Source organism: Ambystoma mexicanum, chromosome 6p (assembly GCF_040938575.1).
Source record: "Ambystoma mexicanum isolate Mex_15411 chromosome 6p, UKY_AmexF1_1, whole genome shotgun sequence".
NCBI lineage: Eukaryota > Metazoa > Chordata > Amphibia > Caudata > Ambystomatidae > Ambystoma > Ambystoma mexicanum.
In genome coordinates, this window is record NC_090935.1 from 1472595136 (window position 1) to 1472619433 (window position 24298).

At 50.4% G+C, this 24298-nt stretch overlaps 1 protein-coding gene across 2 annotated transcripts in view; it reads right to left on the reverse strand.

Annotated features, from left to right (window-relative positions):
- SCARB2 (scavenger receptor class B member 2) overlaps positions 1-24298 on the reverse strand; it is a 1272731-nt gene that overhangs the window by 331334 nt on the left and 917099 nt on the right. For both annotated transcript variants that reach the window (XM_069626318.1, XM_069626317.1), the window contains one exon: positions 12277-12395. In XM_069626318.1, the coding sequence (XP_069482419.1) occupies positions 12277-12395 (119 nt within the window). The remainder of the gene's footprint in view (positions 1-12276; positions 12396-24298) is intronic.

The following is a 24298-nucleotide window of genomic DNA, read 5'->3' on the forward strand; positions in this document are numbered from 1 at the left end:
GGAGGGTGCCCTGCACTGCTGGGGGGTGGGGGTGATGGGAGACATGAGTTGGACATAAGTGGGGGCCTGGTGGAGGATGCCCTGCACTGCTGGGGGGTGGGGATGATGGGAGACATGAGTGGGGGCCTGGTGGAGGGAGCCCCTGGATGCTGGGGGGTGGGGGTGGTGGGAGACATGAGTGGGGGCCTGGTGGAGGGTGCCTCTGGATGCTGGGGGTTGGGGGCGCAGGGGGACATGAGTGGGGGCCTGGTGGAGGGTGCCCTGCACTGCTGGGGGGGTGGGGGTGATGGGAGACATGAGTGGGTGCCTGGTGGAGGGTGCCCCTGCACGGGTGGGGGTGATGGGAGACATGAGTGGGGCCTGGTGGAGGGTGCCCCTGCACTGTTGGGGGGTGGGGGTGATGGGAGACATGAGTGGGGGCCTGGTGGAGGCTGCCCCTGCACTGCTGGGGGGTGGGGGTGATGGGAGACATGAGTGGGGGCCTGGTGGAGGCTGCCCCTGCACTGCTGAGGGGTGGGGGTGATGGGAAACATGAGTGGGGGCCTGGTGGAGGGTGCCCCTGCACTGCTAGGGGGTGGGGGTGATGGGAGACATGAGTGGGGGCCTGGTGGAGGGTGCCCCTGCACTGCTGGGGGGTGGGGGTGGTGGGAGACATGAGTGGGGGCCTGGTGGAGAGTGCCCCTGCACTGCCAGGGGTGGGGGTGATGGGAGACATGCGTGGGGGCCTGGTGGAGGCTTCCCCTGGACTGCTGGGGGGTGGGGGTGATGGGAGACATGAGTGCGGGCCTGGTGGAGGCTGCCCCTGCACTGCTGGGGGGTGGGGGTGCAGGGAGACATGAGTTGGACATGAGTGGGGGCCTGGTGCAGGCTGCCTTGCACTGCTGGGGGGTGGGGGTGGTGGGAGACATGAGTGGGGGCCTGGTGGAGGGTGCCCTGCACTGCTGGGAGGTGGGGGTGATGGGAGACATGAGTGGGGGCCTGGTGGAGGCTGCCCCTGCACTGCTGGGGGGTGGGGGTGCAGGGAGACATGAGTTGGACATGAGTGGGGGCCTGGTGGAGGGTGCCCTGCACTGCTGGGGGGTGGGGGTGGTGGTAGACATGAGTGGGGGCCTGGTGGAGGGTGCCCCTGGATGCTGGGGGGTGGGGGTGCAGGGGGACATGAGTGGGGGCCTGCTGGAGGGTGCCCTGCACTGCTGGGGGGTGGGGGTGATGGGAGACATGAGTTGGACATGAGTGGGGCCTGGTGGAGGATGCCCTGCACTGCTGGGAGGTGGGGGTGATGGGAGACATGAGTGGGGGCCTGGTGGAGGGTGCCCCTGGATGCTGGGGGGTGGGGGTGCAGGGGGACATGAGTGAGGGCCTGGTGGGGTGTGCCCCTGCACTGCTGGGGGGTGGGGGTGGTGGGAGACATGAGTGGGGGCCTGGTGGAGGGTGCCCCTGGATGCTGGGGGGTGGGGGTGCAGGGGGACATGAGTGGGGGGCTGGTGGAGGGTGCCCTGCACTGCTGGGGGGGTGGGGGGGATGGGAGACATGAGTGGGTGCCTGGTGGAGGGTGCCCCTGCACTGCTGGGGGTGGGGGTGATGGGAGACATGAGTGGGGGCCTGGTGGAGGGTGCCCCTGCACTGTTGGGGGGTGGGGGTGATGGGAGACATGAGTGGGGGCCTGGTGGAGGGTGCCCCTGGATGCTGGGGGGTGGGGGTGCAGGGGGACATGAGTGAGGGCCTGGTGGAGTGTGCCCCTGCACTGCTGGGGGGTGGGGTGGTGGGAGACATGAGTGGGGGCCTGGTGGAGGGTGCCCCTGGATGCTGGGGGGTGGGGGTGCAGGGGGACATGAGTGGGGGGCTGGTGGAGGGTGCCCTGCACTGCTGGGGGGGTGGGGGTGATGGGAGACATGAGTGGGTGCCTGGTGGAGGGTGCCCCTGCACTGCTGGGGGTGGGGGTGATGGGAGACATGAGTTGGACATGAGTGGGGGCCTGGTGCAGGCTGCCTTGCACTGCTGGGGGGTGGGGGTGGTGGGAGACATGAGTGGGGGCCTGGTGGAGGGTGCCCTGCACTGCTGGGAGGTGGGGGTGATGGGAGACATGAGTGGGGGCCTGGTGGAGGCTGCCCCTGCACTGCTGGGGGGTGGGGGTGCAGGGAGACATGAGTTGGACATGAGTGGGGGCCTGGTGGAGGGTGCCCTGCACTGCTGGGGGGTGGGGGTGGTGGGAGACATGAGTGGGGGCCTGGTGGAGGGTGCCCCTGGATGCTGGGGGGTGGGGGTGCAGGGGGACATGAGTGGGGGCCTGCTGGAGGGTGCCCTGCACTGCTGGGGGGTGGGGGTGATGGGAGACATGAGTTGGACATGAGTGGGGCCTGGTGGAGGATGCCCTGCACTGCTGGGAGGTGGGGGTGATGGGAGACATGAGTGGGGGCCTGGTGGAGGGTGCCCCTGGATGCTGGGGGGTGGGGGTGCAGGGGGACATGAGTGAGGGCCTGGTGGGGTGTGCCCCTGCACTGCTGGGGGGTGGGGGTGGTGGGAGACATGAGTGGGGGCCTGGTGGAGGGTGCCCCTGGATGCTGGGGGGTGGGGGTGCAGGGGGACATGAGTGGGGGGCTGGTGGAGGGTGCCCTGCACTGCTGGGGGGGTGGGGGTGATGGGAGACATGAGTGGGTGCCTGGTGGAGGGTGCCCCTGCACTGCTGGGGGTGGGGGTGATGGGAGACATGAGTGGGGGCCTGGTGGAGGGTGCCCCTGCACTGTTGGGGGGTGGGGGTGATGGGAGACATGAGTGGGGGCCTGGTGGAGGGTGCCCCTGGATGCTGGGGGGTGGGGGTGCAGGGGGACATGAGTGAGGGCCTGGTGGAGTGTGCCCCTGCACTGCTGGGGGGTGGGGTGGTGGGAGACATGAGTGGGGGCCTGGTGGAGGGTGCCCCTGGATGCTGGGGGGTGGGGGTGCAGGGGGACATGAGTGGGGGGCTGGTGGAGGGTGCCCTGCACTGCTGGGGGGGTGGGGGTGATGGGAGACATGAGTGGGTGCCTGGTGGAGGGTGCCCCTGCACTGCTGGGGGTGGGGGTGATGGGAGACATGAGTGGGGGCCTGGTGGAGGGTGCCCCTGCACTGTTGGGGGGTGGGGGTGATGGGAGACATGAGTGGGGGCCTGGTGGAGGCTGCCCCTGCACTGCTGGGGGGTGGGGGTGATGGAAGACATGAGTTGGACATGAGTGGGGCCTGGTGGAGGATGCCCTGCACTGGTGGGAGGTGGGGGTGATGGGAGACATGAGTGGGGGCCTGGTGGAGGGTGCCCCTGCACTGCTGGGGGGCGGGGGTGCAGGGGGACATGAGTGGGGGCCTAGTGGAGTGTGCCCCTGCACTGCTGGGGGGTGGGGGTGGTGGGAGACATGAGTGGGGGCCTGGTGGAGGGTGCCCCTGGATGCTGGGGGTGGGGGTGCAGGGGGACATGAGTGGGGGGCTGGTGGAGGGTGCCCTGCACTGCTGGGGGTGGGGGTGATGGGAGACATGAGTGGGGGCCTGGTGGAGGTGCCCCTGCCCTGTTGGGGGGTGGGGGTGATGGGAGACATGAGTGGGGGCCTGGTGGAGGCTGCCCCTGCACTGCTGGGGGGTGGGGGTGATGGGAGACATGAGTGGGGGCCTGGTGGAGGCTGCCCCTGCACTGCTGGGGGGTGGGGGTGATGGGAGACATGAGTGGGGGCCTGGTGGAGGGTGCCCTGCACTGCTGGGGGGTGGGGGTGGTGGGAGAAATGAGTGGGGGCCTGGTGGAGGGTGCCCCTGGATGCTGGGGGGTGGGGGTGCAGGGAGACATGAGTTGGACATGAGTGGGGGCCTGGTGGAGGGTGCCCTGCACTGCTGGGGGGTGGGGGTGGTGGGAGACATGAGTGGGGGCCTGGTGGAGGGTGCCCCTGGATGCTGGGGGGTGGGGCTGCAGGGGGACATGAGTGGGGGCCTGGTGGAGGGTGCCCTGCACTGCTGGGGGTGGGGGTGATGGGAGACATGAGTTGGACATGAGTGGGGCCTGGCGGAGGATGCCCTGCACTGCTGGGAGGTGGGGGTGATGGGAAACATGAGTGGGGGCCTGGTGGAGGGAGCCCCTGGATGCTGGGGGGTGGGGGTGCAGGGGGACATGAGTGGGGGCCTGGTGGAGTGTGCCCCTGCAAAGCTGGGGGGTGGGTGTGGTGGGAGACATGAGTGGGGGGCTGGTGGAGGGTGTCCCTGCACTGCTGGGGGTGGGGATGATGGGAGACATGAGTGGGGGCCTGGTGGAGGGTGCCCCTGCACTGTTGGGGGGTGGGGGTGATGGGAGACATGAGTGGGGGCCTGGTGGAGGCTGCCCCTGCACTGCTTGGGGGTGGGGTGATGGGAGACATGAGTGGGGGCCTGGTGGAGGCTGCCCCTGCACTGCTGGGGGGTGGGGGCGATGGGAGACATGAGTGGGGGCCTGGTGGAGGGTGCCCTGCACTGCTGGGGGGTGGGGGTGGTGGGAGAAATGAGTGGGGGCCTGGTGGAGGGTGCCCCTGGATGCTGGGGGGTGGCGGTGCAGGGGGACATGAGTGGGGGCCTGGTGGAGGGTGCCCCTGGATGCTGGGGGGTGGGGGTGATGGGAGACATGAGTGGGGGCCTGGTGGAGGGTGCCCCTGCACTGCTGGGGAGTGGGGGTGGTGGGAGACATGAGTGGGGGCCTGGTGGAGGGTGCCCCTGCACTGCTGGTGGTGGGGGTGATGGGAGACATGAGTGGGGGCCTGGTGGAGGGTGCCCCTGCACTGCCGGGTGTGGGGGTGATGGGAGACATGAGTGGGGGCCTGGTGGAGGCTGCCCCTGGACTGCTGCGGGGTGGGGGTGATGGGAGACATGAGTGCGGGCCTGGTGGAGGCTGCCCCTGCACTGCTGGGGGGTGGGGGTGCAGGGAGACATGAGTTGGACATAAGTGGGGGCCTGGTGGAGGCTGCCTTGCACTGCTGGGGGGTGGGGGGGGTGGGAGACATGAGTGGGGGCCTGGTGGAGGGTGCCCCTGGATGCTGGGGGGGGTGCAGGGGGACATGAGTGGGGGCCTGGTGGAGGGTGCCCTGCACTGCTGGGGGGTGGGGGTGATGGGAGACATGAGTTGGACATGAGTGGGGGCCTGGTGGAGGATGCCCTGCACTGCTGGGAGGTGGGGGTGATGGGAGACATGAGTGGGGGCCTGGTGGAGGGTGCCCCTGGATTCTGGGGGGTGGGGGTGCAGGGGACATGAGTGGGGGCCTGGTGGAGTGTGCCCCTGCACTGCTGGGGGGTGGTGGGAGACATGAGTGGGGGCCTGGTGGAGGGTGCCCCTGGATGCTGGGGGGTGGGGGTGGTGGGAGACATGAGTGGGGGCCTGGTGGAGGGTGCCCCTGGATGCTGGGGGGTGGGGGTGCAGGGGGACATGAGTGGGGGCCTGGTGGAGGGTGCCCTGCACTGCTGGGGGGTGGGGGTGATGGGAGACATGAGTGGGGGCCTGGTGGAGGGTGCCCCTGCACTGCTGGGGGTGGGGGTGATAGGAGACATGAGTGGGGGCCTGGTGGAGGGTGCCCCTGCACTGCTGGAGGGTGGGGGTGATGGGAGACATGAGTGGGGGCCTGGTGGAGGGTGCCCCTGCACTGCTGCAGGGTGGGGGTGATGGGAGACATGAGTTGGACATGAGTGGGGGCCTGGTGGAGGGTGCCCTGCACTGCTGGGGGGTGGGGGTGATGGGAGTCATGAGTGGGGGCCTGGTGGAGGGTGCCCCTGGGGGCTGGGGGTGCAGGGAGACATGCGTTGGTGGGAAGTAGTGCAAGGTGACATGTGGGTTGGCTGGGGGGCATGGGCATGGTGGATGGCTGCCTGCGGGACATGTGCAGGGTAGGCCCCTGTGGTGTGGGCCGCCTGCAGGGGCCGTGGAGGGTGTAGAGGGAACACCTGGGAGGACCCACACGTGCAATTCACGTGTGGTGCTCCCCGCGCACCCCTGGAATACACGTACCCTGATGGAATCGCGTGTGATACTTCCTGCGCACCCCTGAAATACATGTACCCTGATGGAATCGCGTGTGATACTTCCTGCGCACCCCTGAAATACACGTACCCTGCTGCTTTTGCGTGTGATACTTCCCGCGCACCCCTGGAATACACGTACCCTGATGGAATCACGTGTGATACTTCCTGCGCACCCCTGAAATACACGTACCCTGCTGCTTTTGCATGTGATACTTCCTGCGCACCCCTGGAATACACGTACCCTGCTGCTTTGGCGTGTGATACTTCCCGCGCACCCCTGGAATACACGTACCCTGATGGAATCGCGTGTGATACTTCCTGCGCACCCCTGAAATACACATACCCTTCTGTTTTTGCGTGTGATACTTCCCGCGCACCCCTGGAATACACGTACCCTGCTGCTTTTGCGTGTGATACTTCCCGCGCACCCCTGGAATACACGTACCCTGATGGAATCGCGTGTGATACTTCCCGCGCACCCCTGAAATGCACGTACCCTGCTGTTTTTGCGTGTGATACTTCCCGCACACCCCTGGAATACACGTACCCTGATGGAATTGTGTGTGATACTTCCCGCGCACCCCTGAAATGCACGTACCCTGCTGTTTTTGCGTGTGATACTTCCCGCGCACCCCTGGAATACACGTGCCATGATGGAATCGCGTGTGTTACTTCCCACGCACCCCTGATGTACACGTACCCAGGAAAATCGTGTGTGAAACTTCCCGCGAACCACTGAAATACACGTTCCCCGCTTGGCATTTGCTGTTTGGCAGCCCTGTGAACTGGCCCAGGGTTAGCGCAGCCCTTTGCGATGATTTGGAAATTTTGAAGGCTTTTCCTTGCGCGAGGGCGTTCTTGGGGGCATAACTGGCGCTGCTAAAGGGTCGCTGCGCCACTCTGCGCCACAGCTGGTTTCGGAGGCTAAAATCCATGAATACGCTGTGCGATGAAAAGGATTTTTTTGCACGCGGCCGGCGCAGTGTATCGCATGGGGACACTGTGCGCCAGCCGCGTGCGCCACTTTTGTGCAAATTTCTATGAATTACCCTGTATACCTTTAAGGTAGACACACCAATAAGGGAAAGAAAAAGGTAATGTGGGCTCTCTAAGTGGACTCCCTCCAGAAACTAGGAGAGGCCAGAAAGAAAGAGAAGTGACACATTGTGAGTTGGAGCAACTTCTCATTCTTTTTCAGGAAGGATCTAGCGCACGGAGGACTAGGGTTGTCTGGTCACTACACTATTTGTCTCACAGAGGGTGGATGGGGCGGGATTCAGTGGCATTCAGAGACATGGGATTACCTTAATTCATCCAGATCTATCATTGCCTAAAAAGATTACCGGGGATTACAAGTCTCAACATGACTCAGGATGGTTAGACTCTACCAGTAATGAAGATGGCAATTGCAAATGCTTTGTAAACACGAACACGAGAACTGCATAAAAAAACAGAGTGCAAAGAACATTTATTACAAAGTTGAATTTAACCGCAACCCTTTAACAGACATGAATGCCAGGGGAAAGGTGAACTGCAAGAAGCCACCGAACTCTAAATGTTAGGACTGATATTCTATTCTCTGGCCGGGTGGACAGATGTATAGAAGGCTGACCTATATTGTGACATGGACAACTCTGGGGAGCTGTAACCACACCAGTCTGGGTGGCAGTGACTAGGCTAAGTTCTTCCGAAGTGGTGAGCTTGTAAAGGGTCCACAATGAGGTCGCACAATGGGAATCACAGATTACACTTAGATAGGATGTATAAAAATGCAATTATTATTTATTAGCCAAAACACACTACAGAAAAATGAATAGTAGAAAGTAGAGTTATCACACAACACTAACAAAAATAGATACATGAACTGGAGGCTTCCTGCCCTTTAAGATGAGGTAGCAATACCCTTTAGATGGATGGCGATGCAGAAATGATTCAAACATCAATAATCCAAACGACCCAGTAGTTGGCAAAGGATAACTGTTTTAATATCAATTATCTAAAACAGGGAGTACAACGGACATCAACAGACGTCTCAGGCTAAGTTCTCTGAATGCATCTAAAAAAAAGCATTCTTTTATAGCAAAAAATCATCATTGATGACGTCAAACTACGTATTACTAACGTCATCCTACGTGGCAAACTACAAAAACCTAGTGGCAATTGTGATAGGGTCTAACGGAATATCGAAGTATACGATCCATACTCGTCGAAAAGAGTGAAGAAAAGTGATAGGTTTCTTAAGATCAGGTGGGGCAACTAAGCCCTCCCCCTAAAACTGGTTACTATGAACGTCACTAAATACACAACCGCCCATTGGCTACACAAACTATAGGACCCTTAATCACGCGTCCCTCTACCATTGGTTGGCACGCTAACCTCTGTCAGTACTTTTCCACCTACGCTAGCAGCACGCAGACTTCCAGGTGCTGGTGAGCTAGTCTTCAACCATAGCTTCCCACCAATTAGCATAATCATCTATCATCACCTCAGTGGTCTGCTGTCAATTAGGGCTTTGAACTTGTCCTTGGGAGTGTTCTCTTGCTCTGGAGAATTCAGGGGAGTGAAGGCATGCTCTGCCCTCATACATAGGTGTGGTCGTCATGCTCGTCCAACTTCATCTCTCCACGTGACTGAAGACCACAAAATCGAGCTTCTGGTGCATTAAAATACTATTTTCTAATAAACCTCTGACGTCTTTCTTGTTTTTGTCCATGCCTCCTAAACAGGAGCTTCATTCGTTCACATGATTTGTATCCAATGTCTGCTCACCCCAGCCTGATATGGCCTTGGCTCATCCAGCCTCGCCTTTCTGAATTTCACTTCGTAATTCACTTGTTTTCTAACTGCGATACACTTCAAAAGAGGCCTTCCTTCTTTAGCCCTGCTCTGCTCTAACACGTAGTGGAAACATCCATTCTTTAGTCATTCCTATATACATGTATATGTTGGCGCATGCCGCAATCTATTCACTATAAAGCTAGCCTCAAGAATATTTCATCTGCTTGCGTTTCTTTGCATATGTACACGTGTAAAATTACTTGATATCTTCATTTCTGTAACATTATGTTCTTCATCTTGATCCCAAGATGCCACTTATCTTCAACACTTTCTTGATGCCTTATAGAATATCTGCATTCTCTAGCCTCTGCATCTCTTCTATGTGCATCAGCTCGGCTCCGTGTGACGTCACCATTCTTCTTTGCCATTCATTTTTTCTGCTTCTTCCGGGATTTCATTCAAATGGCCATCCTACTGTCTCGTATGCGGGTATGGTTTTCTCAATGGGAACCTTGCTTCCAGGATTCTCCTGGGTAACATTATTTTCACTGGTACCGCATGTGTCTCACACTCTGGTTCCCAACATATAGGCAATATGGGCGAAGTGGTTGAGGTGGGGGTACTTAGCTCCTTCTCTACATACATATATACAATCACTTATTATAGGGCATAATACATATCACAAACTCCTGCAACGGAAAGGTAAGATTAGTATTATGCACTCTAGGTCCACAGAGAATGATCCCTAACTTAAATTGTCCAGCCCTATGTTGTCTGGGGCATTTTGCCCAATAGTTCAGGTAAAAGTCCCACAGAATCTTTGAAGCAGGAAAAAACACGGTTAGGGTCTCTGCGGTCCAGTGAAGGGTTCCTAGCTTTAGAGTACAAGTTAAACTAGCTAACAGTAGTAGCCCCAACGTTCAGAAGTCTTGCGCAAGCAAGTAATGGAAAAGCCGAAAGTGTTAGAATAAAGGGTTATTATAAGCCCATTGAATTATAATGGGAGTAGGTAAGAAGTTCTGGAACTTACCCCCGGTATGCAGATTCTTCTCCAGACTTGGCAGGACAAAGAAGAGATTTCCGAGGTTGCTTTTCCCACTGAAAGTCGCAGTCCTCGAATTGCAGGGGTTGTATGTTCTAGCTGATCTCCGGTTGGTGTCTTTCACTGTTGCAAGGACTCTCGATGGAAGAATGCTGAAAAACTCGATGCAGGACTCCTCTCAGGACAGGACTCGGGTCAGGTAAGCGATTTTAGATGGTGGTCACCGCAGCACGGCGACGCAAAGGGACTTAACTGCCGCAATCGACTTTCCCTCCTATCTCGGATCCCCTTGGTGCTAGGATGCCGACATTTCGCAGAGGTTAGTCTCGTGGGGCCAGCCGAGGATCCCCCGAGCTCCAGGACGAAACTCAGAACGGTGATGCCGGCAGCACTGTAGCCCAAATTCAGAGCTGGCCAGCCACAGGACGATTCTGAAGGCTCTTCGTTGCAGGGTACCGAGCACACGTCAAGAATGGATGTTCCATCCACTGCAAGGGTGGCAGCTCCGTCGCAGGACTGCTGAAGATCTTCAGCAAGACAGGGCTCCTCCAGGACAGAAGCATAAGTTGGAAGCCAAACCTTCTTCCGACGGGTCTCTGGTTTCTTCGCAGGTCTCACAGCTGGATAGGATTCTTGGCTCCTTCATGTTTCTCCAGGATCTCTGAGGAATGGGTGCAGGGGTCCTCTTCTTATCCTAAAAGCCAGGTAAGAGCATCTGCCCTTACTAGCCAATGACAGGACTAGCCCACACACACACCCCAGCAGTGGTCCAATCAGGACCACTGGCAGGAACATTCATGCATAGCACTCAGACACATTGAAACTATTTTGTGAATTGGGACCAGACAGTCCCAGCCCACATCCTGCCAGCAAACAGACAAAGCCCTACAGTAGCCCGCCAAAAGCTTTTGCTTTCCCGGGCACTGGACGTCCTTATAAGGATTTTCCTGGCCTCTGATGGCAAAAGGACAAGCGAACAATCTCGTGGTACAGCCATGTTTGACCAGTAGTCAAAGTTAGTAGCCAAATGCGGTTAACGTGGTAAAGTTAAAACGAAAAGTCCCCAAAAGTGAGAAAAAGTCACTGCTGCCACCACCTTTTAGCACTCGTAGGGTAACCAAATATCCTCTGAGTGTTAGTCTAGGGAAAAACAAAAATGTACCCCATTGTATTGCAGTGTAAGCTGCATTGTACAATGATAAAAAGTTACCACAAGTGATACAAAGTAACCAAAAGTAGTAACAGTGTAACACGACCAAGGGAAACAAGGTTTCCCAGTACAGACAGTCTGAAGGACATGTCAGTTTCCCCATAACATATGAGCAAAAGCCAGTGCAGTAAATGAAATGTCAAGAAAGAGAAAACCAAACAGGAAACTTAAAACAAGCCACAATCTGGAAAGACCAATCCTGATCAGGCTTAGAAAGGCAACCATCAACCCAACTCTATAAAAAATGGTGGAAAAGTCAGAAGAGGGTGAAGATTGGGAAGAAGCAGAAGTGCTTGTCACCGCTCCAGGAATATATGTGGGCCACTGCGATCTGGGAAGAGAAAGTCCACCTGATATCAGTTGTGCAGCAGTTACTCTGGCAAGGGTATGCCAGAGGTCCTACCACAAGAGCTACTGGTTAATTGCGAAGGGAACCTAGGAACATGTTCTATCTCCCAACCTGAGACCAGAAGGAAGGCCTGTGGTGAGGCCTAAACAACGCATTTTAACAAGAGACCCTGCGGAAGGCATATCCATGAGCAGCCCAAGGAGAGTACGTTTGTCTTCTAGAATAGAGACAGACTTTGAAAGTAGGGGCCAACATTTCAAGTTGCATGCACTAGCCAAGCATAAAAAAATCACTCGCCACCTCATTTCTACACATACATAAAACACAGCATTTCTTACATGCCATGAGTCAATTATCACTAGCCAAAGGTTAGAGCATAGTGCATATTTTGAGCACCGAGTATAGGTTTATGAACATTTCTGTTGGCCAAACTTGGAGAACTTTGTGTTGTAGCTTAGGGTTAGCCAGGGGCTACATGCCAAAAAAATAGTTTTGAACATTTTAAGTTGCCCATTATCAATGGAATTTGGCTATTAGAATAAGGTATCCCTGGAATGACAGCAACTTATAAGAGTAGGCTTAAGACCTTTTATGTTAAAAGACATCATCACCCTGAGGTGCAGGGAGCACCTGGAAAAACCCAATTTTAGACACCGGTTTGTCAAGCGTTTCCTTAGTCTTTCAAGAACTCTTCCCCAGTACCCTCATCTAATACAAGGCCCCTCCATTGAAAATCTCAGTAAAGAATTTGGAAACTTCTTTTGTGTAGTGTATTGTGTTATTGCTCAATCTCCCTACATGGCATAAGTAGCGAAAATAAACACAGCGGCACTTTGGTAGAATATATAACGCAACACATTTAAACAAACACATGCCACACATTTCCAACTATGTGGTGGAACTTACCGGATTGATATCCAGAAACGTTTCATGATCTTCCTTGTTAGGATGCATCCCATCTATATCTGTCACAAACTTCTTGTCTGCTTGGTAAAAGTGAGGGGGTGATAAAATAATCGGTGCATCTGGATTAAAAGAAAAAGAAACAAGTTAGCACAGTGTTATCACACTTTAAAAAAAGAAAATGTTATCAACATTACGATGGGGATACACATATCCTCAAACAAAACAGTACAGGGTATACAACTAATACCTTCTTATTCAATATAATGTATCAGTGTTGTACTGATGGTCCACAGCAAAAGAACCATGAAAATAAACTAACCACAGATAGTTGTACAAATCTATGCAGAAACAATACATCACTCTCAAATCCAGAGGTCTTCAAACTGTGGGGCGCTCACCCCCAGGGGGCGCGGTCGCATCCCATGGGGGGCGCCAGAGCCCAGCATGAAATGTAAAAAAAATATATATTTTTTTTAGATTGGAGGAAATGGGAGGGGGCACCTCACATGGTCAGACTGGGCCATAAAACGGTCTTAGGCACCAATGAAAAAATGGCCAGCAGTTGCAAATGGATATTCAGTGTTTAGTCACAGACTGTTTGAACAGTACCCAAGGGGTTGTTTTTTGTTCAAATGTAAACAAATGGTGATATTTAAAGAATATTTATTCAGCAACAATGGTCAAAACTACTAGCTGCATAGTGAAGTAACTCCTCAAACTGGCACACATTGGCCAAAAAAGTGGCCCATTTTTACTGGCCTACACTAGCATTTTGCATTTTCGGTACAGTCATCACCCTATTGCCCTATAGGCCAGTCCAAGCCTTGCGGCTCATCCATAATGGGTGAGGGGGCGTCCACCCACTGGCCACCTCACCCATTATGGAGGAGCCGAAGAGCCAGCCCAGTGAAACACTGAGCACTCCCTCAGCTGCTTTTTCCAGCTGAGGGAGTGCTCCTGGGCTGGCTGAACTGTCAAAGGGAAACTCTGTTTGCCTTTGACAGTTCATTTCCCCAGCCGCACATGATCACTGAGCCATGCAACGCTGGGGGTGTTTTGCTTCGCCAGCCTTGCATAACTCACTGGAAATGCTGGCTGGGGCACTGCATGTATGTATGTGCGAGGGGGTGCTCCTGCGCCTCCTCGCACATACGGGCAGAGCAACCTGGAGCGGGGCATTTTAGCAAGCAAGCGAGGTACGTTTATGGCGATTTAGTTTTTATTTAAATGTGTATGGATGTGTGTATGCTTGTGTTATGGGACTGTGGTGGGAGCAGGATGGGCAGCAGCACTGGGATAGTGGTGGGAGTAGGGTGGAGAGAGCCCAGGGTCTGTACTGGGAGTAGAGTAGGCTAGGGAGTAGGGTACGGTGACGGCACGCAAAAGTTCATAGTGATTTCTACGTACTGTCCATCTGGCACTTTTGGGGGGGCCCGGCCTGCCCATACTTTGCTCAGGGGGGGCCCAGGCCAAAAAAGTTTGAAGACCACTGTCTAATCTATGAATTAATATAACATGTATTTAACATGATAATTCCAAGGTGGGTAAAAAAGTTAAACATTCAACCAAATATTTCTAAACACAATGGGCCTCATTACGAGGTTGAAGGTAGCCATGCAGTTTTTACCGGCATGGCTACCCCCAAATTCAGCTCCGGCTCTGGGTCCCACAAAAGGGGAATTACCGGGCCATTCTGACCTCGGCAGGCCCGGTAATTCCCCTTGCGCGGGAGCCGGAACGTCCCCATTCCCATTTGAGCCGCCATAGGGCTCTATGGGAATGGGGAGGATGATAGCAGCGGTACCGTTCATAATGGTACCATTGCTACCATCTAGTTCTGCTTGTGGGTGCCGGTACGGCCACCTGGTGCCGGTGGCTGCAAGGCCACCCTCGAGCAGAACTCGTAATGTGGCAGTACGGTAACAACGGTGCCGGTAGTACTACAAGCGCCGTTGTCACTGTATCGTCACAGTTGTAATGAGACCCAATGAATCATAAACATTTAATATATCAATCCCTTAACTGCGGAGGGTTTTCGCTCCAGGTGCAGAGCCCTTTTTTGGACATTTTACAAGTGATATCCTGGCCAAATTTGCACGCTTTTCTTCCCACATGTAGGCGGTCATAACACCACCAAGGATTAGTCGTTTGCTGTAGTGTGGTGTGAGAAAGTAACAAAAAAGTTACCAAATCTTATGTTGTTTCTGAAAATGCCAATAAAATGATGTACAAAGAAGGCTGTGATCTTTTTCTTGTAAGAGCGAGGTAAAAACGGTTTGCAGTTCTGAATTCGCTATTTCCCAAGCTTTCAAGAACAGGTTGAGTGGAAACAAAAAAAAAATGTTTCATAAGGTTACCATCAGTTTTGTGAGAGGTAGGCGATTTTTCCATTTTTTTTTTAATAGGACATGCTTGGACAGACTGGAAGAGGAAGGTAGAAAAGCTCAACGAGAACACAGAAAGACATACATTTCTGAAAAGTAGACAAAATTCCAAGTTCAGGAAGGGGTCATTTGCACAGGTCAGGTAACAACTATGTACCTAAAATTCCCATAGTTTGGGAAAGAATTGGAAAAGTGACAGAAATAAAGTACGTGCTGGACATGTTTGCACTTGTGAGATAATGGCTTCTGTGAATATTGAGAAAAGCAATGCACTGCTACATTCCCCAACTCTTCTAGTTAGGAAATCACACATTTTTCATAATGTTTCACAAAACAAGCAATACCAAGAGCCAAAAACGGAGCTATGGTACACGGGATGTGTAATGCCGACGGCTTAAACAGACACACTTAGAAAGTTAAAAATAAGTAAAACAAATGTGGTGAAGAATGGCAAGCATACATTTTTTGAAAGAGCACAGGCAGACCTTTTGAAGGATAGTTGACTTGCGCAGGTCACAAAAGCATACAGTGCCTAAAGCAGCGACTAAATGTAGATCACATTGGGAAATGTGTGAAAACGTTAAAAAGAAGAGAAAACAACTAATGTCCTACCTTCAAACATTCTCACAGGTGTCTCGATATAAATGGTACCTCGCATGCGTGGGTGCACTGACCTGGGCGCAAAGGGAAAAGGCTAAACCACTAGTATATCAAACGCAATGGGAAGACCACATTTCTACTGGATTTGGTCTTGTGGACAACCTACAGATTTGGGCATGGGGTGTCACAGCCACCAAGGAAAACAGGGTACCCCATGCATTTCTGAAAAGAAGACACTGTTCGGAATCCAAAAAGGTCTGACCTGCGCAAATGCACTAGAATCTATCACCCACAAGGCCTGGCAAAATCCAAAATGTAGGGAAACAAACACAGTTCAGACATTTGCTACCATGAAACCACCGAAACATGCCGGCAACAACACATGTCCTACCTTTCCACGTTCCCACACGTGTCCCGATGAAAACTCACATCCTCTTCTCACCACTTTTCCTCCAAAATCCTTCCTAACTCTCCAGCTCTCTCCAAACTCATGCGAACCCGGAAAACAACACACATCGTCTCACAGCACAGCGCGTCACAATTAGGAATATGAAACTGTACTTTAAAAGGAAACAGCAGGACTGTACAATTGGTTAAGTACATTTATTTCACATTAAATGTTTCGATAACATTCGGTGTCTGACATAATCGATCAAAATGGGACTTTTTTCCTTTGCTCTCGATCCGCAAATCTGCAAATGTTTATCGTGTGTCACGCGCTGTTCCTTTTTGGTACACAGGGTGATGGTTTTGTCTGAATGAAGCACTTCGGTCGCACGGTGAATTGCAAAGCTGGTGCATGAACTTGGCACTAGACCACCGTAAAGGTTGTTATATTGCTCCTTATCGCTGGTACCGTGTACGGGCATGTTGGACCTTGTCTGTCGTCCCAAAAGATGGTTAGGTAGATCCAGTGATTGACATGTAGCTGCAGCTGGCGGTTGAAGAATCCATCGATCTGGGGTCTGGAATAGATGACAATCGCAGAATGGCACGATGTACCTGTTTGCAAAACATAAAAATAGAAATGTGTCTCAGTAGCCAATCTTTATTACAATTAATCATTTTCTTTATTAGCGCAAAGGTGACACAATGTGAACTGAGAGAATACAACGTGGAATATCAAAGTACTCCGCTATTTGCTTCCGAGGATAGTGCAATGGAGTACGTTGAGCTCTAAACGTAATGCGTAAACCGGGGCAACAATTCGAGGTGCACAAACAATGTAATGATTTATTAGCGTAGAACCAGGGAAAACGAGTGGTGGTCTACATGCGTATCGATGCTGGCCTGCCCATGTGCCCGGTAGATAGCCCAGCACACAAAGATTGTACTAGCACTTCATTGCAATATGCCACACAGAACAAACAAGTAGAATGTGACCCAGTAATAACGGTCAGCGATTCGTATTTCGACTAGTTCTGGTATAAAATCATCTAAAGAGAAACTTACATTATATTCAGCATTTCCATTCTCTTGGCGTAATGCAGACCGTAATGCAGACTCCTCCATTCGTGTCAATGAATTTTCATAAACTGAACTTATATGTAACTAGGTCCAGTGTCGGAATGAGCAACCTTATCATATCATACGTTATTACAACCCTCCCCCCTTCAATTCAATTCCATTCGGAATGGTCCCTACCTCTCAAGGTCAAAAAACAATAGAACCTTATACAGTGCGCGGGACACGTGGGTCTCCCAGCTCCGAAGCAAAAATTCAAAGCTGTTGACCTTCACTCACAATGAACATACTTTCTTACTTTGCAACATCCAATGTCATCGCATCCAGGAGAACATGAATTTTGAAGCACGGGCACAGGATGAAAAAATTGGGGGCTGTCACTGGTCGTTGTTCGTGGCGCTGCTGAGGTGTAGGGGAAACTTGCCAATGACAGAATGCCCCCTACTCTCAAATTATAGTCGATGTAACACAAAAACTGAGTCGAAATGTGTCTAGTAATAGGCCCACCTCTGCTTATCTCATGGCCTCCTACCCCATGGCATGTTTTCGCAGTTAGTACTTCTTGCGTGCCTAGACTGTTTTGTAGCCTAGGTCTAATCCATACGAGCAGACATTCAGCTGTTTGGGGAACTTTATGGCAAGGCAACTGCCAAAACCCAAAGATTCTTACACACTGTTATCCATTGGTTATTTACATGAAAAATGAAGGTCCCACAGTAGCTCGACTAAACTGTGAAATGTGAAAGCAATCGTAATAATTGTACTATTTTTTTAAGAAAAGGACTATGAGGATAGATTTCAAAAGACAAATTGCATACTTTATTTGTACAGTTTCTAAAAACATTTTTGGCAACAATAAAAACAGGTGGTAGTCATTTGTACTGAGATTTGAAGGATTGAACGAGTTCTGCTTTGGGTGGACAGGACACGTTGGCAATGTTTTGTGGCAATGTATGTGTGCTCTGAACAGATTTGTGCGCAATTCCATGAATATGCATCTCTACGACATTAACAATAAGATCTTTCACAAAATCGAATTCCATTTTCTCATATACTGGATTGACAACCCATTTTTTGCTTCATTTCGTAAAGGCCATAGTGTAGCGAAGCATCCCCAAGTTTCCTGCAGTCCTAGATTGTTCACGGCCTACATTCTCGTTATGCGCTAATACCGCTAGTAAAGTCCTAGATTTCATCCCTTGGATGCCGAAATGCAATCTCTTTGGCCTGTACTTTAGGCACATATTGTGGAACACCTCCAAATTTCCTATGTGACAGAATTTTGTGAGCCCCTTCAGATCTCTTGATAGAGTTTTATCAAACACAATCTTCTCAAGGGCTTTGTGTGGAGGTGAAGATGGGATCAACCACTTCTTCCGTGCACTGCTCTGGGGACAAAGGGCCATGTTCACATTGGTGGAAATGTTGTTTTTTCTGTCCGTTTTCTGAACGTTGGAACAATGGTGCATTAGTGACCGCCATTTTTCCAGTAGAATTTCCACAGACCCATCACATGTTTTGGAGCTCCACCAAAGATGGTTGCTGAAAGACTGGGACCATTGTGAAATACTTTCAAAACCTTTTTTTTCCCCTGCTGCCGAGATTTGTTTATTGATTGATTTGGCAACATGCCATAAATCAAATTGATGTGTAATATTTGGATACTGCTCTCTCCATTGTCTTGGCTATTGAAACGGGTCTTTCCGTGGTTATAAGGTCGATTTGCATTCCCCTCGACTGTAGATTTTCCAGTGATTTCATAAAAGTTTCTCCATGGCCACTGAGGATTTACATTGGGACACCTGCACGACAACCGAACACACAATTTTCTTACTTTGCATGTCCTGAAAATGGTAGGTGCAGTACTTAGCAGAAAATCTGGGGCTGTCACACTGTCAATCGCCGGCTAGCCTGAACCGTTTGTCGGAGAATGTACCTTGAATAGCCAATTGTTCAATTTTCCAAGCTTAACTAATGGCAGGGAAGAGATAATCACGTTGGTATTTGCAGTATTGCGTTTTAGAAATTAAATGGAGTCCCGCAAATTGAAAGAAACTGGATAACTTCATGAAACTAGAGCCACTGAAAAGTAAAGCTGCTGCAAACAGTAGATTGCCAGCTGGCAGTTTCCCCAGCATCGGTTGAGCGGACCATGAAAATGTTTTATGGAACTTTTCACAGGTGGCATGTATTTTGAGGTTACTGCCTTGTGTTAGACAAGTCACGCTCACCAATGGCTTCCCACATACTACCCCTCCCACTGAAAGCACACATTTCAGCATCTTTATAATCTCCATGAAGCTGCTGTCGAATACTATGTATTGGGCCTCTTTTATTAGATTGTCATCCGGTACTGAACCGTTGTTGACATATCAGCCAAACTGGACATACTATAGTCGATATCTTTGTCTGGTTCGTCGGTCAATAGTGTTGATGCTTCAGTCTCTGTCATTTCAACATCTGTTACTTGACCATGGATAGGAGAAAAGATCAATGTGGACTGTTTTTTGGGGGCCATTTTTTAGGCGGGCGTCGATTGTGTCAAGTGCTCATCGAGTAATGTAAAACTATCTTCTATAAATTCACTTTCACCTTCATCTGGCGGAGCAGGCGCATTGTAGCAATGGTCCAAAAACACTGGATTCGCCGGTCATATTAAATTCATTTTCTGGCCATTGGACATAGGCATCTTGAGTGTGAATAAGCCGCGCCTCAATTAATAGTTTCTCCATGGTGAAAACAGTTTGGCAAGCAGCATCTGTCATTTGTATCGCTGTCTGTGTCTGCATAGTCCGTACACCATCAGGCAACTACAGGACAGATAGGAAAAAGGATGTTCAGTGTAAATCCAACATACAGTGTTGTACAATTTACAAAAAGCATATAATGAAGGCCTCAGCACAAAACAATTCCCAAAAATATAAAGTGTATATAACTAACCTTATTTTTATTTATTTTCTTTGAAACCTTCTTTACTCTAACATCACTATCCGCAAGCTGGCCCACCGACTCAGATCCACGTGCCTCCCGTTCAATATACGGATCTTGTATACATCCCTACAAAAAATAGTATCCTTTTAAAATAAGTCATTTGCATTACACATATAATTAGATCGACCTTCTTTCGTTAGATGGTACTGCAAGTACGCATACCTCTGGCTCCGGATCAAATGCAAGGTCTGGTTCCGGAACAACTACAAGGGATAATGTAATTGTAGAGGACGCTCCAGCATCTCCCTGAAACACAGTACTTGCATTAGTAAGGACGAAAATATTAGAAACTGGACAAACTGGACAAACAATTTGTAAAGACGACAAAGGTACATATCAAAAGTAAAGTACGAATGAAACATTGTGTAAAACAATTACACGATATGTAAATATTATCACATTATCTAGAATTCCGTGCATAAAACCAGTCTGGAACAGAATAGCTAGGTAAGATTACCTGATACGCACTCGAAGTGGTTGATGACCCCCGGCAAGACATGGATGTTGAATCTTGTTGCTTCATATTCGGTGGATAGTCATGGAGTTGTAAAGGGAAAGTATTATTCGATTTAGAAATTCCAACATTAAAAAGTGGCATGTTTGGAGACTGAATACGAGAAAATTATGCTTATGTAAATGCATAATATAGCATAGTTATCTGTCCCCATAAATCAATTTTCTATGTGGGTTCTCAAAAACAAGGACTGATGTTTAGCAAATTAGTCATTATTTAAACAGCTATTCAATCACAGAAATTTTGAAAGTATTATAAGTTACATTTACACCAAAAATACAGGCGTAAAGCTAAATCTGGAAGCGTGACTGACCTGTGGCGGCATGTGAACGAATAAAGTCGGAATAGCGTTTGGGAGCAATTTCCGAGTTGTTCTCAGTTGATTCCTCTTTGTGTACAAGGATGTGTCGTACATATCCGGGTTGAAGTGCAGGCTGCAGATGCGGTATCGATGACCGCTCTTGTCCTCCGAGACTTGTTTGACTCTAATTTCAAGCTCTTCCGGTGGATATCTGCAATATCTGACCCATTCTCTTATTCGATCAACAGTCTTAGGGAATACATGCATTGTAATGCCTTCGGATTTGTCATGGGTCTTCGAAGGGCAACCGAAAATAGAACATGCATGCATTGTTGTAAATTCTGCAAAATAAAGGTCATCATTATTAGAAAATTATTTTGCATAAAAATGTGAGAAAGAATGAATTGGACCATACATTGTTCATTGCACGCTTTCTTTTGGGCACCACAGCTAAACCAGTGCAGTGTGGGCGGCTGTATTATAGGATAAATGTCACAAACGATTTATTGATGTGTTCAAAATCAGAACATGTTACTCGTCCCTTGAATGTTCTATCATGCACGAAAAGGAAACATGCTCATACTATAGACACGGTCCGCGAAGGATGCAATACGATGCCAATTGACACTGATAAAAATGGATATATCGATAACATAACAAAAAGAAACTCCAGTCAATAGCAATGAGACAAATTAACATAGCACTACTGAGTATGTTACTTCTAAATAGATATAAATTTACAAATGAAGGAGATATGATTAGGATACATGCCCTTACCTGACCAACAAACAGTTGGATTCAGCAAGCAGAGTAATTAGTGGCAGGAGAACAGGGAGATGTTCACAGGTAGCACACTGACGAGTTCACTCGAAGCGGTCACAGAGTAGCACGTTCACGGAGTGCTCAAAGATGTTTCTCATGGTAAATATCAAGTGGTTTATAAAGAATAACAAAAAAGGGGTGTGTTTGTGAATGAATTAATGAAGCTCATCTGTACCCGAAACCGGGAGGAGCAGGAGCTCCCTCCATCCACTGCAGGAGCAGTAGGCAAGAGGATCGATGCCCGTGAGCCCTGCTTGATGTAAGGTAGGCCATATGCCTCCCCCAGCTGTACTTCCAAAATCAGCAGCGCAAATGCGCTTTTTTCGTGATTCCGCTGCGATATAATTAATTACATCCGTGCCTCTCCTGGCATTGGTGCTGCCCCATTCTCACCAGGATTTGCCCTCGATTTGCACTGGGAGTCCATCCAACCTCCATTCAAAGCCGCAAGGTTTCCCACCTTCTAAGATGGCTGACCGCCATCTCCACAACAACCTTCCTGGCCCCACAGCACTGCGTGCATTGTGATTGGCTTATCACCTACACTTGTAGCCAATCACAAGCCGGCAGGCTTGGAGCCGGCACACGAACTAAGGCACAGTGCCTGTCTTGAGCCTGTCTACGCCGTCGAGCCTAGGGCCATGACCCCTGTCCCTCCACCTAACAGGGTAAGCGTGCTGCTCTCCTCCATAATACTGCCCATCCCCTGCAGCCGGTGACCTGAACTTGTGTTCCTGCATTACCAAACTTTGCCACTTCCGAGTTCACCCCCCAGACACGGCACAAACTCTCTTCATCATTCGCCCCTGACTCCGATGCATTTGAACTACAGCTCGCTTATTTGTCTAGAAGCAATCAACATAGCGTACCACACGCTACTGCATCAAGCTAATCACTACATTCGCTGATCTAAGCCTAACAGTTCTATGCAGCTCCTATACCCTAGTGTCTTGTACCGCTGTCTTATTGCTCCCGCTTCTCTGCGCATTGTGCCCGCAAACTCTCATATAATGTCAACGTATAATTTGTATCTATTTAATTCTGCTAGATATTACTTCTGCGTGACCTATATTAATACTCAGTGGTTCTGGTTCTTGCACTGCATTAGCAAAAGCATCTAGCCTAGTCTTGCATTATATTCACTAATTGAAATAGCCCACTCTTGCATTATATTAGCAAAATTGAATTAGCCTATTTCTGCACACTATTAGCAAACTTGAATTAGCCTATTTTTGCATTGTATTAGCAAAATTGAATCTGCCTATCTCTGCCCACTATTAGCAAAATCGAATCAGCCTATTTTTGCATTATATTAGCAAAATCGAATTAGCCTATCTCTGCACACTATTAGCAAACTCGAATTAGCCTATTTTTGCATTGTATTAGCAACATTTAATCTGCCTATCTCTGCCCACTATTAGCAAAATCAAATCAGCCTATTTTTGCATTGTATTAGCAAAACTGAATCAACCTATCTCCGCATTCTATTACCTAAATTGAATTTGCTTATTTTTACCTACCACTTGTACAACTGAATAGCCCACTCCTCAGACCACTAGCATATTGAATCCACCTACTCTGCTAATTACAGTTTAAGCCAAACCTGCTTGTACCCACATACCTGCAATTGCCTACTGTGCTTACCTGCTTGCGCCCAGCCCACAGCCCCCCTAACCTTCCTAGCTTAACAGCCCAGCCCACTTCGTACTCACAATTATGCTCTCTTCGCTCATTCTCATCATGTTCCCTTTCTGTGTCATGAACAACAATACACCATGTAGCGGAAACAGCTACATATCATTCAGTAATGGACTAGCCAAACTTGGCTGCCCAAGACACCACCGCATCCCCTGTCCCACACCTTTCCTGCCCACCCTACCACCTTTCCCCCACAGTGTCTACAGACACCACACCGCAAAAGTCAGCGCCACACCAGTTAACACCCTACCCAACACTCCCAAACCTACTAAAGATGAGCACACTGATACTAACCCTAACCCTCCCAAGCCACCAGGATACCGGCCCACAGCCAACCCCAACCTCTCTACCCGCAATAACAGACTTGGCTCCAGACTCCACACTACACCCAGCAAGTCGCCTGCAACATCTATGACTAAGTCTACCAATAAGAATAGCACCATCGCCACTAAAACTGCATCTCTAAAAGGAGCCCTACTTAATGTCAGATCCCTTGTTGCTCATCCCACCGAAATCGCTGACATCATCCTCTCAGCAGATCTCGACTTCCTTGCTACTACAGAAACATGGTTACATGAGGCAGCAGGACCCTATCTAACCCTTGCTGTTCCCAACAATTACGCTATCCTCAGAGCTGACAGACCTAATGCTCGCGGAGGAGGTGTAGCATTCATATTTAAATCCCTGCTCGACCTCAGATCTATTACCTCCCTTCCACTAAAATCATGCGAGCATCTCACCATCAAAATACAAACCACCCCTAAGAGTACAATTACCTTGCAACTAATATACAAACCCCCAGGTCCCACAGGTACCTTCGAGGAAGACATTACCTCTCTAATAGCCGAGAACTCTAAGCCTCTTTCACAAAATATCATTCTAGGAGACTTTAATCTAGGGTACAATGACCCTAACGACACTCCGGCCTCCTCCCTTGCTAACGCCCTATCTGAGCATGACTATACTCAAGTCAATACACTACCCACCCATCAGAAAGGCAGAACCATTGATTGGGTTGTAGCCCATAATTGCAATATCACCTGCAAAGCCCCCCAACCTCTTGTATGGACTGACCATTTCCTCATACCATTTCACATTAGCATTAACAACCCTAACCCCAAACAGTGCCCCCACGCACCAGCCTGTCTGACCAGAAACAAGCACAACATTACTGCGGATACCCTCACACCACTGGTTCTCCCCTTCCTAAACACGCTCCGAGCCACTGCTGACCTCAACCTTCTAGTC